The sequence below is a fragment of the Sebastes umbrosus genome, chromosome 16 (genome assembly GCF_015220745.1).
Source record: "Sebastes umbrosus isolate fSebUmb1 chromosome 16, fSebUmb1.pri, whole genome shotgun sequence".
Taxonomy (NCBI): Eukaryota; Metazoa; Chordata; class Actinopteri; order Perciformes; family Sebastidae; genus Sebastes; species Sebastes umbrosus.
This window is the reverse complement of record NC_051284.1, coordinates 22,931,552-22,951,965: the sequence shown is the minus strand read 5'-3', so window position 1 is coordinate 22,951,965 and position 20,414 is coordinate 22,931,552. Positions and strand designations below refer to the sequence as shown.

General features: G+C 38.4%; 1 protein-coding gene across 1 annotated transcript; it reads right to left on the bottom strand.

Annotated features, from left to right (window-relative positions):
* Positions 1 to 760: 760 nt before the first annotated feature.
* plpp2a (phospholipid phosphatase 2a) lies at positions 761 to 20,081 on the bottom strand. Its single transcript, XM_037747148.1, has 6 exons — positions 19,623 to 20,081; positions 5,571 to 5,722; positions 5,199 to 5,461; positions 4,135 to 4,192; positions 2,453 to 2,629; positions 761 to 1,991 (listed from the first exon to the last, which is right to left on the bottom strand). The coding sequence occupies exons 1-6, from the start codon at positions 19,681 to 19,683 to the stop codon at positions 1,851 to 1,853; spliced, it is 852 nt and encodes a 283-aa protein (XP_037603076.1). The 5' UTR covers positions 19,684 to 20,081; the 3' UTR covers positions 761 to 1,850.
* Between the last annotated feature and the right edge of the window lie 333 nt (positions 20,082 to 20,414).

The following is a 20,414-nucleotide window of genomic DNA, read 5'->3' as shown; positions in this document are numbered from 1 at the left end:
GTGTTGTCTTCATAATCTTTACTTTGTTTGTCGAAGGGGACACTATTTTGCAATCGCTCAATCTCCATATTGTTGTGATGTTATGAACAGAATTATGACATTTACCTTCGAGAAAATCTGTTATTCGCAAAAGTCTACATCTTATTGGTTGGCTTGTTTTTATCGGCATCTGAAATTTGCAGAAATCAAAACCACTGTGGGAAAAAAAAAGAAATGCCAATGTTTTGGTTTAGATGGGTTTGAATCTTTAAATTGTCGTGCGATTTATTTGCATGAATTATTTGCGTTTGGTCTGAAAAGTCCTTAACCGGGAAAATAAATTGTCATTGACGTGAGCGCCACAAATTCAATTAAATTCACCTCCATTGTTTTGAGGTGGAGGCAGATCTTTGCATGGTTCTGCATTTAAAATCCCCCTGTAGGGAAGATCATACCTATGATGGGAACAAATTAAATATGCACATCGCTCTGATGTAGTAAGTGTGATAACTTTAAACCAATTAGATGTAAAAAAAAAAAAATACAAAAAACAAAACACACACCTCTGGTGTGGTCTAAAAGCCTCATACCTTTGGCACGGAGGAATCCCAGAGCCGTCAGCAGCAGGTCCAGACATGAACCCTGCGTCAGTGTGTTATGTACTGTTTTCAACAAGAACATAGCAGAGAATAGCAAAATGAAGACAAAAAAAAAATAAAGTATTCCCTTGCTTCACAAAAAAAGACTCCTTACTTGTTAAAGTAAGCACTCGTAGACGTCATGCCGGCTTATATTTATGGAGAAAACTACACAAAACAATCGTCAGGCTGAAGGAAAGAAGTTACATTATGTGCAGTTTCACACATTAGGTTACACATGTTATAAAGTGGGAAGGAAGATGTGCAGTTTGTGTGAAATTGTGGTTCTATAACTGAAAAAATTATGGTTTATGGGATGACTATACCCCAGTAATGTCTCCATTTGTCTTTGGCCATCCTTTTCCAATCACAGGTGAAGTTTGTGTGTATAAAAAAAAAAGAAACATCCAGATGTTGCCAGCTCAAAAAGTTGCACTGTAACGTCACAGCAAAGCAGTGGTAATGCATTGTTAAAAAGCTACACAATTTATTAAGATACAGAAGTTATAAACAAAATAAAAATGTTAGCACGATACAAAATCATGTATATAGTTAAAGCAGTCCATCGTTACACATGCATATCCTCTGAAGACATTAAAACATCTGCAGAGGAAAAATAACAAAAGTGTCAGGAACAGGCAGATATAATCTAGCTCCAGTGTAGGTAAAATAAAAGTCTTATCTGACTGCTTGTCATTAAGCAACAAAATGGAAAACATTCAGCCTCCAAGGTCTGTCACTCTATTCAAGGACAGAACGTTTTGTTAGGGGGGCTGGTGTTTTTGAAATTTATAGATCTCTTTAGCAGTCTTTGCTCACTTTTTGGTTTAACTCGCAGCATACATTTCCCCACAGAAATCTGAAACGTTTCTCTTGTAAACGCAGCACTGAATTAAGTAAAAAAAAAACATAAAATCATTGCACACTTTTGAACAGAACACACACATGTACAAAAAACACAATCACATTTTTTGCAGCACACACACCCTAACTAAACGATGGTGGAGCTTCTGTTCCAACAGGTTTAGGGAATCTCCGAGTTTTCATAGCTGTAAAATTGTTGGGAAGTCATCGCAGAGTGGAGCAGGTCTAGTCTGGATTTCTAGGTAGTGGTTACTGCATTGTTATGTACAAGTCACAGGTCCTTTGGTAACGGAGCTGCTGTTGTGTGTGTGTGTGCGTGTGTGAAGGCCCAGGTTAGTAAAAGCAGCTGCTGCTGTTGCTGCAAAGAGCTCATACAGGTCCAGTGTAGTTGTAGTGGTTTCCTCGCTGCGAGTCAGGCTGCGGGCTCGGTTTGCGTTCGAGGTGTTCGACCTCTGCTGTGTGTGTGCAGCCAGGGGGGCGCTGCTTGAAGAAGTCGGACACGTATCGGACCTTGGAGAACAGAAGAAGAGTATGTGTCAGTATTTAAAGTAAAAATGATGTGTGTATATAGTTATGCTACTTACATCAACAGCAGCTTTTTCATACAAAAAGATTCGTTTTTTGTACTTGTTGCAGGTTATAACACAGATTCAACCGATAAAACATATAGCTCATAAAAAGCTGCTCTCGGAAGTTACTAAAGTAGTTATTGTTTACAGGTGTTTCTATTTTTCTGGTCACTTAATACATGTTTCTAGTTTTAAAAGTCTGCATTTTTATAATTGGCTAATGTAGCTCCTCAGGGCTCGAGTCCTGAGATACACGTTTTTATGTTTTCTGACCATATGCCACTATAATCATATAAACATTCTGCACATACGGGCTTTAAAACATCTGTAACCATAACCACTTTCAATATTAAAATTGATATTTTTTGTACAAATGACACAGAAACACGTTGTTGGACTCACAGTGAGCACAGCGATGAGAGCTCCCTGCAGCAACCCCACCAGTACGTCACTCCAGTGATGTTTGTAGTCCGACACACGCGTGTATCCAACATACAGAGAAAACGCCACCAGGAAGAACTGGATGGTCGGTCGAACCAGTCGCGTCCACTTCCCCTGCATTCGGGCCTGTACGTAGAGCTGGACACACAAAAAAATATTCTTGTTTAAAATCAACTGATATTTGAATTTAAAACCTTTTAATTGTAAATTAATTATATATATAACGTAATTAGAGGCTCTTAAAAAATATGAAATTTAATTTCCAATTTTATCGCAAAATTCTGAGGAAAATTAATCATATTTTTCTTTAAATTCTAACAGAAATGAATGTCTTGTTTTTTGTGACATGCTTTTTTATTTTATTTTTTATGGCATACTATGAGTTTTTTTTATACTTTTTTCAACATACTATACTACATTTTGTGACATACCTTGACATTTTTTACTTTATTTGACATAATATAATTTATTTTTTTTTACTTTTTGACTTACTATACTATGACTTTTTTATGACATATACTGCGATTTTTTTCACTTTTTATACATACTACACTGACTTTTTTTTCGATATACAGTACTGACTTTTTTTAACATAGAGTTTTTTTCACTTTTTCGACATTCTATGATTTCTTTTCATTATACTATAGTATGACGTTTTACGACATTCTATACTATGACTTATTTCACTTTTTTCGACATACTATACTGACTTTTTTTGACATACTATACTATGACTTTTTTTTTTTTTTTTTCCCCGACATGCTATGACTTTTTTTCAGGAAAATTTTCGACATACTAGGACTTTTTTCACTCTTTTCGACATGCTATGATATTTTTCATCATACTATATGCTATGACTATTTTTCATCATACTATACTATGACTTTTTTCGACATACTATACCATGACTTTTTTATGACATACTATACCATGACTTTTTTTCAGGACATTTTTTGACATATTATAATATGACTTTTTTCAACATACTATATTGTGACTTTTTTTCACTTTTTTCGACAGACTATACTATGACTTTTTTTTAGACTTTGACATCCTATACTATGAATTTTTTTTTCATGAAATTTTTCGACATATTATATATAATATGACTTTTAGGTGATATTTTCAGACATGCTATACTATGAATTTTTTCCATGAAATTTTTCTACATGCTATACTATGACTTTTTCATGAATGTTTTCGACATGCTATTCTATAACTTTTTTTCATGAAATTTTTCGACATACTATACTACGTGTTTTTTGTGGGGAATCGTGCAAATGATGAGCTACGAGAAGATACAGCATTGTCTTACTGGAAAATATTGTTTCCAGAAGGAGAGATTTGTCCATCTGCCTCCACAGAAAGGTCAGAGGTCTGCTACAGAACAGTGCTGCATATAAAACTGCTGCTGTAATGTCTTTGTAATGACTTCATCTCACTCCTAAACATTAACACGGGTTAAACCGTCATCTTCCGGCCTTTGTACAGTGTGTAGTTATAAAACAATGATGTTTCCAAATATCAGCCCTGCATCTGTGTAAACCACCCCCTCCTATTTTGAGTCACTCGTGGGTGTCTTTGGTAAACAGACATTTCACAGCTATAGAAAGTCTCAAGCAAAAAAATGGTAACACACTCACCGACAGAAAGAGCATGCAGTACATCCCGAAGGATGAGTGGCCAGAGTAGAACGACAACCTGAGGTGCAAAACAGCAACAAAACATAATTCAAATTCCATATTTATGATAAAACCAATACACCAATTCTTAATTCATTCAAATATAACATTTTGATCCACATGTGCATTAATATTATCTTAAACATTATTATTTAGTTAATAATGGTTCAAATTGAGCCATTAAACATCATGTTTAATGCTGAACAATTAGTAATTGAATGGTTGAGACTGTTTCTTAAATGTGAAGATTTGCTTGTTTTCTGCATCACATCACTGTTGGCTGAAAGTTTTGAGGGTAATGAATGTGAGAGAAATTTTAGGACGTCACTTTGGGTAATCTTTTTGAAATTTTACCAACTTCAGGAAACTATCATTTCCAAGTGGTGGATATCATTTCCAAGCCAGTTGATGTTCACTGTTGATTTTGCTCAACTGTAGCAGTGAGATTAATTTCAGAAAATTGATCCAGGAAATAAACACTACTACAACCATTTTAAGACTCAAACAATCACATTTCCTGATGATATCTACTCCCGTATATCAATTTCAATCTTATCAACGCAGAAACAATATACTGAAAATTAATCAACAACTTTTTATATAATACATTCCTTAAAGTGAAGCAAAAAGTTTCCTGATTTTAGTCTCTTTGTCTGAAAAAAACAAGCATTTTTTAAGACTCACATTGAGCTCTGGGAACTTGTGATTGCCATTTATTACTATCTCTTCACCTTTACAGTATATACTGTAAATATAACAGTTAAATTGATAATAAAAATGGTTATCAACTTAAATATATCAATATGTTGCACAGCTCATGTCTGCATAATATTTGTCCAACCTGCCAAGAGCAATGTCTTTTGAACAATCTTTTTTATGGCTTGAAAACATTGAATGATTAATTTTTTAATGATTTAAAGAGGTTATCAGTTCAAATATGAGCTATCAGCAACTTGAATGCAAAATATTGGAGTCTGTCTTCACTTCATAATAATAAAGACAGTGAGAGAAGCCGAGTGTTTCACCTGGATTCAGTCACATTGCGACCGTAGCCGGTGCAGTTGATCTCCAGTATGTATCCGTTACAGCTGACCGGTTTACACACGTCCAAGAAGTTTGGACGAGGACGACCTATAGTGAACTTGGCCAGGTCGGTCAGTGATGTGCTGACGGCTCCTCCAAAAAGGAAGGTGCCCACAACCTTGTAAAGAGCTGACAGGTACTGGTTGAACTGGGAGTTGGAGTGCAGACGCTTTGTGTGCACAAGGTAGGCCTCTCCTGTGGTGATCTGTAGAGCGTATAGAAGAGACGGTTTTCAGGTAATATGGTAAAAAATTACTTTTGGTAACGATCTGTGCTGAAATACAGCTCAGACCAGACAAGATGTTGGGACTAACAATGACGATGGAGCAGGTGAGGGTGACGGCAGCCATGGATCCATGGGAGATGGTGTCTCTCCTGTAGGGATAGCTGATACTCTTATCATCGCAGTAGATTCCTCTTTGGTACGGACTATACATCAGCGTCAGGATGGCTGAGGGCAGGGCCGCTGGAGGAAGAACAGAGGATTGTATTACGAGGACAAAATCCATTCTACTGCCAAATAAAAAAATACATTTTAAAATAAGAAATTAAAATAATACAATGAGCAAATCAAACCTTCCTTAAGTAAATCATGAACTACAAATCAATCAGAGAGTATGTACTGTACCTCCACTACAGTACATGCTTTATTTTAATCTGTTTCTGGATGTAGATCTCCACCAAATACTGTTAGTTACAGACAATCATGGGATACACGTGCCAGAGATTTTACATAGTAGAAATGTATTAAAATGCCCTGTTTCATAGTGTTTTTTTTGTTGTTGTCAGAAATCCATAAAAAGATTCCTAGATCTCTGCACCAAAAATGAATCACTGTTTCCACCAAATCTGAAATTTGTTAGGTTATTGACATACCCTGCTGAGTAAAAGACAAAGCACGACCACAAAATATCTCAATAAAGCACTGTGGCTTACACTGAAAGAATAAAATAATGCAATAAATATGTATATCTGCAGCAACAGCATTAGTACTATAGGCACTATAGTATGCCATCAAAATGTTAAAAAGTATATTTATACATAAAATGTTGTAAAAAAAAAAACTGTCATAGTATAGTATGTCATAAAAATGCACAATAAATGTAATAGTATAGTATGTCATGAAAAACGTCATCGCATAGCTTTGTGTGATCCCTGAACGTGACATGAGATGCATGCATTATATTTTAATCATCTGCTGTCTATTTCAATACTTTCACTTTCAGTAGCTCACATTTAATACTCTACTGTGTCAAACAAACACGAGTGTCACAGGAATTACTGTATGTCCCGGCATCAATGCTGGCGTTGTTAGCTAAAGTTAGGGATTTCGGTGGACAACTCGGGAGTTCAATGTGTGCATTTCTCAATCTTATTCTGGCTCCCTAAATTGGCACTCAGTCATCTAAACTTTGAGAACCCTCGATCGAGGAGTTTTGTTTCAAAATGCTTTTAATCGGTCAGTCAAGAGGGTTGTGTCGCAGAAGGCGTAGATTGAAAACGGTCTCCCCTCCCCCCCTCAATGTTAAATAGGTGATTTAAAGTAAAGTTCTTCAGAGTTGAGCTACTGTAACTGCTATATGTGAACACAGGGATTGAAACAGTGATGCCTGTCATCTTTGAGAGCCACACTGCATTAAGTTAAGAGCTGCAGGTCCATCCTGAGAGCAACTTTGACCTCTTCAGCTGTGCGTTTACAAGAGAATCGCAACACAATGAGTTGTAGCTCAGGAAACAGCTAAGAACACACTGATGGACTAATCTTTCAGCTTCGGGCAGAAGGCCCGACTCTGCCAAGTAAATTAATTTGTCATCGGTATAGAGCTCAGTGGCAACAACTTCACCCCTACGAGCCGCGGTCAGTCAACGGAGTGTCACCGTGGAAACATGCGGGACGAGACAGCCATGACCTTTTGACATCGGGGCACCGTTTACACAATGAAGGGCATGGGAGCTGAGGATTGAGCTAGGACACACACTCACATGCGTACAAAGATACGTGCACCACATACCCTGACAGATACAAAGGGGTCTTTAACCTACAGTTGTATTTATAAATCTGTAACGACAAATTGTTTGTGTGTCTTTGTTAAATTTTGCAGTTCCTCTTCAAGTGCAAACAAAAGACTCAGAGTTAAGAGTTGCACAGCAGCAGAAGCACATAAACCTGCCTCTTAAATCTGAGCGGGGACAATGGTCCAATCTACACAACTGATGTCAGGAGCCTTCCAGACTACAACTCTTAAATACTTTTCCTGTTTTTTAAGATCTCGTCACTGAACTCCTGAAGCTCATGAGAGCGAGGAATGTTTGTTTTTGCAACTGTACTGTATATTTACTGGGCAATGCCAGAAGAGGGGTTCTCCACTAACATACTGCATCCTTCCTCCAGACTGTGTAACAGACCAAATGAAACCCCATAAAGACACAAACACAGAAAGGAAAATGTGTGCAAAGGCGGATGTCTACTGGTCAAGAGTGTGAATTACGTCTTGGGTCATAGACACTGTGGCAGCCTGTCAGGTGTGAACATCCACAGCCGATGTTTTCTCTTCTCTGCTTCCTACTACAGACAAGAGTCTGAGGCTGCATAAACACTAATATGTTTTTGATTGACTTTTGCTACATTTACATGTAAATTTATGCGTTTTAAATGTTTGAAAACGCTGCCGACGCCGTTTTAGGTTGAAAACTCCAGGGTTGCGTTTTAGTCTGTGCGGGCAGAAACAGAGACCTTTAAAAACCATGACGCAGATATCCACATTCGCTTCTTGATCGAGTCCCATCAGTCACAACATGTCCTTCCCTGATTCGTCACGTCCCTATCACATGACACTTTTCGTGAAGAAAATAAATGACATCAGCCGTGATTACCGGTCGCGTCTAGAAGGTAACCCACAAGTTGCAAAAAGGTCAATGCCTAACCTCAACCTCGCAAGAGTTTTCCAACTTGTGAGTCACCTTCTAGATATGACCGTGATTGCCGTGCAGGTACCAGTGGTTAATTCAACATAGATAACAAATTATGGGCATTGCAGCACTACTAAACAATGAGCTGAAACTCACTATAAAACAACACCTGCACACTCAAATGCAGTCCAATTCAAAACCCTTACATCATAGGCCGTATTTAATGGTGCACTGAAATGCATTAGATTATACAGTTGTCCATGTTATTGTGTGCAATCTGGCATGTATGTTGCTTTATTTTTCCTATTGACTGTCTCTTTAAGCAGCTATCAGTCTGCCCCACCCACTAGTTTATGTCACTGCACATTGCCTGAGGAACACAGTCAGGCCACAATGCCGAATGTAATATCGGTTCCATTTTCTGAAGTGCAACTAATGATCTTTGTCGACAAGCAGTTTCCTCATTGAAGATAATGTATTTTCATGAGAGGAAGCCATCCCCCACTTTGCTCTTCACATCTCAGAGTTCATTATTCCAGCAGGTCAAGCATGCTCTCAGCTTCTCTTTGAAGTGAGGTCCAACCATTGTTTATTCTGCAGGGTGCCAGGATAACATTTAGATAAGAGGCTGCTGCTTGTTTGACACAAGTCTCTGGTGGCTACACACTGCCAGGCGGAGATGTGAGTGGACAGAGTTGGGCGACAGCCTACAAAACACACACACACACACGGTAACCACTGCTAAGCTCATTTAACAACAGAATCAGTGAGGAAGTCGATTCCCCTTCGTATTAAACATGCACCAACAGTCTCTGGGAGCCGAGCCCATGGAGAGTTCCTATTATCTGTGTGGGACGGACTGTTTTTATCTTCTCTATTATTCCAGAAGGCCTGGTATGTTGTTATAGGCCTGTGCTGGTGGGGCGGCCTCCCCTCCCAGGGGCTGGGTCCAGCTGAGGGGGGCCGAGGTTCATTCCCCAAATTGACTAAAAAAAAAAGACTGCAGTGTTTCCTTTACTACCAGGAGAAAAGTACTTCATTTTTATATAGTGCAATACCCAGAATGTCACTGCCTTTTCTTGATAAGGTTAAGGTTAGGCATCGACCTCGAATGGTTAAGGTCAGGATAGGTCGTCGGGCAGTGAGTCTCAAAACAGTATTTAGAAGTTTTTGCACATTTTCGCAATTTGCGGGTTACCTTCTAGACACGATCACATAAGATCCACATTGATCCTTCCTTGAAAGTAAATAAGTATATCCCAAAATGTTGATCCATTTTCTTTAAAAGGGACTGTTTGTAACTTCTTACACGTATAAATCTATCCGGGTCGGTGTCCCATGTACGCTCGCGTGTGGCTATGCTGTTCAGACAAGACTCCAACACAAACTACACGGAAGCACCAAAACCGCAAAGTTATATCTAGTGAAGCCCGTCTGTTAAACAGTGTTGGCCGCGGTCGGAGGACGCGGGGAAGACCATAGCTTTGGTCTCCAGGGATGGAGTCTCTGCTCCTCTGCCTGCTTGCCTTCACTCACACACCGCTCATTCTCACTATTTCACTCCACTCTCATGTGCATGCGCGCACACTACACACTGCAGAAGAGTTACCAGCTCTGAGAATATCTAGTGAATGTTCAGTGGACGTTTGTGCAGAAATAAATTCTGCAGCTCCTCCAGACCAACAGAGGTTTTCCATGTCTTGTGAAGTGACGGGGCTCCGCAGCGAGTAACGTTATCGTCTCCGACCAAAACTCCGGTGCCTCCCCGGTTCCCTCCGGCCGCGGTTGGGAGGCTGAAGCAGGAGAAGCCAACACTAGGATCAGCATTGATTCATGGAGAGACCTTCGTCTGGTCAGCTAACATTACTGCCAAGCAGGTGAAATATAGAGTGATATTGTGGTTTTAGCTGACGTGTGTCGCCTCACTGTTTTGAGCGATGCTCGTTCATGTTTATATAGAGCGAGCACAAACGCGAGCCCGACGCTGACTTTCGTTGACTTAACGGCCACAGGTGTCGCTGTTAACAAGCATTTCAGATTCTTACAAACAGTCCCTTTAAGTACAGTTTAGAGGTATTTAGTTTAGGGTGACAGTTACCTGTTGCTTTGCAAGTTGGTGATTTTACTTTAAACAGGACATTTAAAAAGTAAAAGTCTTAGTGACATTTGACATTACAATGTTTTAGATTCTTTTGAGAATATTCTCAACCTGTGCAACTTTCCTTTTCTTCTTTCTTATTACCTGCTTCCTTCTTCAGATCCATCCTTTCTTTAACTTGTCTAAAAATTGGAGAAAACTGGAGGTTACCTGAAAGTGAAACTAAACTCTAAACCTTCTGCACCATTTGTATTTTCACTTCTCAGTACATTTTTCTCCTTGATACCCGTTTCAACAAGACTTTCACCGGAGGACATTAGCTTGAAAAGGAGTATTTTTAGTCTGTGGTATTATTACTGTATTCAGCAATGCATTTGAGTACTGGAAAATCAAGTTCTTTGGTGGACTGTAACAGTTTGTTTCATCCTACTCTGACATTTTACATGTAGCTGTTGAGTTTCTTTTCCTACATGGACTTTTACAGCCGCAAACAATGTAGAAATGACTTCCAACCTCTCTTTCAAAAGAGGCACACAGACACACAAAGTTTCTGCTGAGTTTTTGTCTTCAGTAATAAAACAACGTCCACAGGAGAGATAAAAAAGGAAGAAGGGAAAGTATTGTCTTACGCTTTCACAATCTCCTCTGGCAAGAGCGCAACTCCGATTCCACTTTGAGAAAATAAACATGATGGAATTTGGGATCAGACACAAGTACAACTTCCCCTTTACCTCTGACCCAGCGGGAAGTGGAAAGTGTTCCTGTTATTCAGCCCTTAAGATGAGTCCACATCTGAATAACAGACATTGATAGGGAACAGAAACAGGTAACCGTGTTTCTAGGTGAGCATTTGTTTGAGGTCAAATCTCAACCGACGACTGTGAGATTTGTGCCTCTGCAATTTGTTAGCTAACGGGGATTTGCAACTATAGTATTCCACATCACACTGAGGTGCTCAGAAAAACAATATTTAACTCCTTCTTTTGTTTATTTTGGTTTTATCTTTGGTGCTCATTGCTGTGGGATTGCAGTGTTTTCCCCAGTGTCAGTTCTGTCTATAATGGCCATCATTGTTCTTGATTTTTTTTTTGTGGGAAGGGAGTTGGGGGGGGTTAATCTTCGACTAAATCCAGGAAAACTTTTGTTGAAAAGAAAGTGCATCATTTCCTGTGAGGCTGGGGATTTTTCCTGGGAAAGTCCTACATGACACTGGATGGAAAAAAAGCATTTTCTTGGTAAATTGCTGTTTTGGAGGTTGAGCGTCACTACTTTAAGGCCTTCAGACCTGAATTTCGTCCACCCATCGAAGAGTAGAAATTGAAAAAGTGAAAAGGTTTTCTTACTTTCTGTTTTGCCACACTGTACTATATTAACCTGGCAACTTATAGAGTGCTCCAGGGCGTTTATGATACTTACACGTTTTGTATGATAATCTTCACAAATGATTTATTTTTATGATTATCAAAGTATGAATGCAATTGCCAGAAGTAAAAAGCTAACGTTAGGCTATAAACGAACTACACCACGGTCGCATGAGTATAAACAACGAGGCTGTAAAGGAGGACGAGTCTGCGTGATGACGTTTAGTCGTCTCATTTAGCCACTTGTTAGCAACCGCCTTTTTTAAGACACATAAAGGCTTCAAAATGCACAAGTGGGATATTTACTGACGTATTTTATGTCATAGAACAAAACCTCTTAAACTTGTGTTAACCACAGACCTTATTTCAGACATCTAACTAAAAACCCATTCAAAAAAACACACTGACTTCGAGACAAGGGAACCGGAAGTGCTTAAATGCTAACTCATTTCCAGGTTTTAGGACTCACTCCAGCAGCACTCTAGACTCAAATGTCTTTGCCAAGAAGGATGTTATTTGTTTGATTCATTTATGGTAATTTTAGTTATCAGTAAATCTAATGTGTCACAGATTTGGGTGAAACGGCGTGGCTCCAGATCCTGTCATTCTTTAACAGGTTTCTCAACATTGTGAGTCATTTTCCAAAATTTCCTGTTTCTTATGAAAGGTTGTGTCTAGAAGGTAACAAGGAAATTGCGAAACTCACAAGGTGATTAATGTCAGGCATTGACCTTGAATAGTTAAGGTTATGATAAGTCATCGGGCAGAGAGTCGAGGGCGAGAGTTGTTGCAAGTTTTCACAATTTGAGGGTTACCTTCTAGACACAAACCTTATTAAAGTACTGCGCTTGAATGAGAGAGAATCTGGCACACGTGACCCATGATTATCTTTCACTTTGTGATTAAAGCAGGTTGTACATTTCTAAACACTTTCTACTATTAACGTACATTTAAAGGATTGTGCGGTTGTCCTCGGTGGAGGTACACTTTCTAGTTTGCATTATGTTCAAGCAGTCTATAATTCAAACACTCAATCCTGCAGAAGCTCATATCTCACTGAAGTGCGCAAAGCAACCGTGTAAAATTAACTTTGACCTTTAAAGAAAACAGAAATAATCCTTCCTCTCTCACATGAAACCACCGAAATACTGAAAAGACCTTCTGAAACCAAGCAGTCAAATTTAACCCCACTACGCTGTGTTTTACAAGAAGCTAGCCCACAATAATACACGCACACACGCACACTTTCTCTTCAGCATCTCTCCTTCATTTTCACACAGGAACGTCAGAGCAGAACACACACACACACTTCCCACTTGGCTTTGACACATATTTGGCAGAAGCAGATACTGTGTGTGTGTGTGTGTGTGTCTGTGTGCACGTGTGTCAATAAAACAGTTGGGGGAGCATCTCAAACATGTCAGCAAAATGTTAAAATGGCACATAAATAACGTTCAGCAGAGACAAATAACAACAGCTGTTGTCAGCCACTCGCTGTGTCGCCTCTGCAACTCTGTTACAAAACAGTTCAGATAAATACTGAAGCTTGTAACGACTTGTACGAGCGAGGCTGTATTCAGAACTACACAAGCAACACTTTCTCTTCCTTTTTTCTCACTGACGATTCTCACGTTAACAAAAGTTAATTTAGTGTCATCAGCGACCATTGCCAAGTCATTGTACACATCTAGAGCTGAAAAGACTAGTCGATTAATCCCGACAGATCTGCAACATTTTTCATAACCGATTAATTGTTTTTAAGTCTTTTTTACAAAAAATAAAAAACAACATACAGTATGCTTTCTGTCTCCAGCTGTTTTTTAGTCTTTGATGATAGTAAACTGAATATTTTGGGTTTCTGAACTGTTGGTTTGACAAAACAAGACATTTTAAGACGTCACTTTGGACTCTGGGAACTTATAAATGGGCATTTTTGCACGCAGAAAGTAGAAAATAAAGTATTTTCTATTCTAGTTTGCTGGCAATTTGTAGATGCAGCCCCTATATATACTGTGCAACAAAATTGATTAATCATGCACCACCTTCCATGGCAGGTTTATCCGCCATCCCACAGTAGGTTTATATACAAATTCACACTAATAACACAACTGGATTTTGAAACAACTCTCTTTGAAACTATTTTTTGCCCCTTTTATTTACACTGGTTCACCTTAACAGACACTTTTGAACCATCTCACCCCACTTTGTCCAGCACCAACATCCTGTTTTAACCAGCAATACATCAAATTTAAAAAAAACAAAAAAACTGGTTGCTTTCAAAACACTTATTATGTTATTGTCAAAGTTGTTTTATAATCTAGAAAATAAAATGGTAAAAATGTATATTAGTTATAAAAAAAAAGACATAACTTCTAATTCTAAATTAGATAATTAATGCTAAGAAGCTTTAAAGTGGGGACAGTCCATAATCCACGTGTTATATTGCAGATTTTATTACTGATATTTATCCTGAATACTACAGTTAGCTCTGAGTCGTGTATTTCCATATGTGGAAGTGAGTCGTCCAAGCTCACAGAATAGCTACTGACCCGTCTGAAATCATCTGACTGACATGTGCATTTTTAGAATGACTGGTATTTGATTTGAAGTTTTAGGAGGTCGTTGACCTGAACCGTCCATATTTCTGACTACAGCGAACTGGAGTTTGGCTCCACAGACATCAAACCTGGGACAAAATGTATCGTGTGAATACATCATATGGAGTAAAATTGGTGGATATCAAAAAGTAGACAGTAAATCTAACTTGTCCGATTTTGTAACTTCATGTGAAAATTATTGGCATCATTATATTAGACTCTGGAGCAGACTAAAGTACCTGAACCGAAACAAAAAGGAGTTACCAGAGTCATAAATAGTTGTAAACAGTGATGGTGAAACTGTGATCTCAGTTAGCTCAAGTGCAGCAGCAGCTGGGCTCCGTCTTGCTGACAGGCAGCCGGAAAGACGACAGCTCTTCAGTGTCTCATAATGTACAAACTCCATTAAAACTGAGAGGAAACAGCATTAAAACACGGTGTCCAAGTTCAGACAGTTCCTTCAGATGGATTTGTTCAGCTTTGTTGGAACAGACTCTAAAAAAAAAAAAACTGTTTTACATTTTGGAAAATACGTTCATTAGCTTTTTTGCCATTATCTTTGTTAGCTAATATAAAGCTAGCTAGCTGAAGTCAGAAAAAGGTTAGCTTTGCACAAAGACCTGAAACCACAGACTGTATATAAAGATGAACGACATGACAGCTCCCCAAAAGTGAAGCCAAAACATCTGGATCGCCCCCTGGTGGCTGGCTGCAGTATAGGTCATAAATCTTGCCTCCTCCATGTTAGTGGACGGGACATGGGCCAAACTAAAATGTCAAAGTACACGTAAAATACATTTTTCTCAAAGATATTGTATTTTTTATCACGTTGGTGTATGTTTAAGTGTTCATTTTTCTGATAAGTTTGATTTTAATTAGTTATTTGATGCTATAAAAAGGGGGTGAGACGACATGATTGGCAGCTGTGAGTCTCTCTTGCTGACAAGCTGTAGCCGTGCCTGGCTCGTGATTGGTTCTGGCGGGTGACTTCAATACCACCACTTCACCACCCGATCACTCGTAACCCTTGTATCATCTACAAAATGTTGTTCCACTTTGGTTTTTATAAGAATCAAAAGAAATATAGTCTAACTTCATTAGTGAGCTCTATCATCTTTGCTGATAGGCGTATTTTGTAACCTTCAGACAGAGCCTGGTTAGCTGTTTCCAGTCTTTATGCTAAGCTAAGCTTATTGGCTGCATTGGCTCACATTTATCATACAGACATGAGTATATCAATATTCTCATTTTACTCTTGCCAGAGAAAGCAAATAAGCATATTTCTATAGCTGCAACGATTAATCTATTAAGTTAGTTGTCAACTATTGATTAGGCCTAATCGGTTTGAGTATTTCTTTAGGGAAGAGAAGTAAAAATTCTCCAATTCCAGCTCCTTAAATGTGAATATTTTCTGGTTTCAAAACAAGACATTTGAGGCAACATATTGGGCTTCGGGAAACACTGATCAACATTTTTCACCATTTTCTGACATTTTATAGACCAAACAACTAATCGATTAAATCAGGAAAATAATTGACAGATTAACCGGCAATGAAAATAATCGTTAGTTGCAGTCCTACGTATTTCCCCAAATTTCAAACTATTCCTTTAAAACAGGAAACATTAAATGACAAGATCAGTATCACCAAAACCTGATTATTATTGCCTTTGAAAGTGTGAGAAATATAGGCCACATAACCTGGACAGACATCTAGGACACAAAAGATACCGGAGAAAAAGCGAAACAAAAGATGAACGGAGCGGTCTGTTCTCATGAAAGTACTTTCTTTTTTTTTCATTCTTGATAATGCGACTGTGAAATATAACTGTGGCCTAAATTTCTTAACTGACAGTGTAACAACAGACGGTCTGTTCTGGGTGGCACCCCGGTGTCAAAGTGAGACCTGGATGTGCACTAGTGTGTGTGTGTGTGTGTACACTTGCAAGTTGTGTTGTATCTACTGTGTGCAGTGATAACAAATGGCAGGATGAAGGTTTGACTGCAGAGGGGAAGAGGGAGAAATATAACACAGTTACAATCTGGACACTCAGCACATTCCTGCAATATATCACACACATCTTTTTTTAAACGGGAGGGGATCAAACCTGATAACAGTTTACCCTCCACACTCTCGAGATGAAAACAGACAAAACGCAACAAGGGAGTAAAATAATAAAGATGCAATGATTAAAAGGAGGGAATTTAAAAAAATGATGGATAAAGTGTTAAAGTTTGTAGTGAGATAAGCCCGTTATCATAAACCTGGTTATGAAAACACACGCAGGCAAAGCAGTAACATCTTGTGATGAAAATCACACTGGAGCTGGGAAGTTAATCCATACAATATCAGTATTGTGATATAAGATTAATTATGGAGAATTATGTTTTTAAAAAGTATTTTCCTGGTCTGTTAAATATTAAGATGGTTTCAGCTTCTCAAATGTTGATTTGTCTCGTCTTAAAAGTCATAGCAAATAGAATATCTTTGGACTTTTGATTGTTGATTGGGCAGAAAAAAGCAATATGACAACTTCACTTTGGACTTTTGATGGCGATTTTCCACAATTTTCTGACGCTTCGTTGCAGCCATACTTACAGTATTTGTGTGCTCCAGCTATATAACAAACAAACTTTGACTCATTCTACTTGTTTGGTCTCAGGCTGCAACTAATAACTAGTTTTAATATTATTGATTAATCTGCAGATTAGTGTCCATCACGGTTTCCTACAGCCCAGGGGGATGTAAACAAAGGTGCTGTTTTATCCAACAAAACAGTCGCAAACTCAAAGATATTCAATTTACTATAATGCAAGACAAGGAAAAGCAGAAAATTCTAACATTTGAGAAGCTGTAATCATCAAATATTCAAAATGTTTGTATGAAAATTGACTTAATTTTCTTGCGACCGACTACTTGTTGCAGCTCTAATTTGGTCATCACATTAATACAAAGTGTTTCCTTAAGCACAGATCCCTTATACATTATATGGTTATATGTACTCATATTGAGGTATATCTCCTTTAAACTATTACAATATTTGAGTTTATTAGTACTGATTTTCATCTGGTAGTTTTAAGAGCTGCAAGGATTAAATCGATTAGTTGTCAACTATTAAATTAACCGTTTAAATTCTCTGATTCCAGCTTCTTAAATGTGAATAATTTCTGGTTTCTTCACTCCTCTATGGCAGTAAACTAAATATATTTGAGTTGTGGACAAAACAGGACTTTTGAGGACGTCATCTTGGGCTTTGGGAAACACTGATCGTCATATTTCACCATTTTCTGAAATGTTTTAGAACAAATAACTGATCATTTAATCGAGAAAATTAAATCAACAGATTAATCGACACTGAAAATAATCGTTAGTTGAAGCCTCAGTAGTTTAAAGTTTCTCAATTGAATTTACAGGACACATACAATTTGATGATACAAATAAATTCTGATCTTACCAACCACCTCTAAGAGACTCAAACAAAATGAGTCACAAATCATACACTTTCCCTTTTCACAGGCTGTAAACTAACTTACCCCCTATGACTGACTGACTGACTGACTGACTGACTGACGCACACACTTTCACATCCCTGATACACCTCGATTGTGAGGTGATAAAAACATGAACTTGAAGCTTAGTCAGCCAAAGAAATTGTCGACTGCGAAATCTTTATCTGATGAGTCATCACATCTGATTTCCAAGGGCTGCCTGCTTTTAGTCAATTAATCAACTAATCTATCATTTTAGTCTCGGTCAACTACTGTATACGTTTTCTTTATTTGATTAGTTTATGCTTTTTTCATTCTGAAAAACTTATGAGCACATCTCTGGTAAACACAAGATTTAAAGTGGTGCTTTTGTGTGATTGTGGAGAAACTCAGTTTTACAGATCTCTCGATTAAATTAACTAATCGATTAGTCGACAAATCCTATGATTGTCTAAATGTCCAAGACATCTTCACCTCACCTTTATGCCAGCTTTAGCCACAGCAAGGCAGATGGATTTATTTTATTACATCCCTAAAGCTTAAAACACTTTTCCCCTTCAAAATGGACACCCAGGGCATTGACAGTGGTCTCATCATTAGCTGTGCACAGACATGAACACACACTTTGAGTGTGGAGGGTTGAACAGCAGAACGGTCATTATCATTCCTCCCTGTCAGTCAGCAGATGGATCGTCAAATGTTGTAACCTTTGACGTTTCTTCTTGCTGCCCTTCACAGAGATTCCATTTCAGGAAAGTTCTAGTTCAACCTCATATATTTCACCTCCTTAAGAAACATCTAAAGAAAATAAACTCGGTGGGAAAGTGAACATCTCTGATGCCCTCCCTTCTTTCATCATCTCAACTACAACCTCACGGTGTCAGAGATGTGAGCAGATGTGACAACAAACAGCTGGAAGATGTCACTTCTGTTAATGGTCTTTGGAGTCCAGAAGCAAGTTGCAACAAGTCATTTTGTTCCCTGTACAGTAGTCACACATATACACCAAATACCCCTCTCTCAACACACACACACACACACACTTGGTCTCCTGTTTCCAAAACAGGATTTTAACTGTCACAAAGAGAGAGATTCATTGACAATGATCTTTGCTCTTCCCTCCTAGCACTACATTTAAAAAAGGACAGGGGCCACAGGGTGCAGCAGGAAGAAAAAAATGCAGAAATGCATTCACAGAACTTGGAAATTATTCATCAACGAGACAACTGGAGATGCACATATAGCCCCAAAAATTGCACTTTGTGGCACACAACAAACACGAAGTATGGGGCAGTCAAATTCACATTGTGAGTGCATCATCCCCTCATCACTACCTCAGATAGTGAGGTAAAGATAGGAGGAGGATATAGGAGACCAACAGCAGCATTCTTACTCACTGTTGGGAAAGACTCAGTTTGGCCTGTTTGAACAAGATAGAGCAACCTGGATAGAGACTAATGGTGTTTATACTGCAGCGTGTGCAATCACTGCCAAGTCATGGGTCTACTTTTGCAACAGAATAGTGTGCAAGTTTTTTGTCAATAACTTTTCATTCTAGTGCAGAAAACCATGAATCACTTAGGTGTCTTGAATGAGGATCTACTTTTTCCCAACAGAATATTGTGCAAGTTTTTAAACAATAAGTCATTAACTTTTTATTCTAGTGCAGAAAACCATGAATCACTTAGGTGTCTTGATTGAGGATCTACTTTTTCCCAACAGAATATTGTGCAAGTTTTTAAAACAAGAGTCAATAACTTTTTATTCTAGTGCAGAATCAACAAGTGGATTATCTGGGATAGATCTATAAATTAAACCCACAACTTTACGCACACCAGGTGAGCTGTACACAGCCTGAAACTAATCACATTTTCAGCCATGTTGTCAGGAAGGAGGAGTGGAGAAACACTCACCAACGAAGACACAAAGAATATCCACCACGATCAGAATCAGCTTCTTGCTTTGCTCTGTCATGTTTCCTCACTTTCATAAAGAAATCGCGTCTAAAAAAAGAAAGAGCAGAGATGTAATCTAAGAAAACGCCTGGAGTTACTATGGAAAGGAAAAATAAATACTACGAGGACAAGTCGACCTGCTCGTTCTTCCGGCTCCACTCCTCTGTGTACCTGTCCGCCTGCCTGTCTGTCTGTCTGTCTGCAGGCTGCGCGCTCTCAGGTGCGTGGAGCTGCGTCCTGTCTGTCTGTCTGTCCAGCCTTTTTACGCACAGAGGAGGAGGAGGCGCGTCTTTCCACATTAACAGCAAACTAAACTCACTAATTTGACTGATCCAGAAATCTTTCCTGTGGAAAAATACTATGAAAAAAAAATCCCCACTTTCTCTCTGTACTTTCTCTTTCTCTGCCTCGCCCTCTGGAGCAAATCCAAGCAGTGAAAGTAACAATTCACCTCTCTACCACGTGGTTATCTACTAGGGTAAAGGCATGACACCCATCTCAGATACCTCATATGGTATGATAGTATTTTAAAGGTCTCGCTAACATTGTCAGATTTATTTGGAATTTTCCAAATTGGCAACTGATGAACTGATGGCCCTTTTCAGATAAAAAGCTATATCACTTATTCATGTCCTTATTATGGAAACCTTTTTCTGAAAGAAAGAAAGAAAGAAAGTAAGTAAGTAAATAAGTAAGAAAATAAGTAAATAAGTAAGTAAGAAAGAAAGAAAGAAAGAAAGAAAGTAAGAA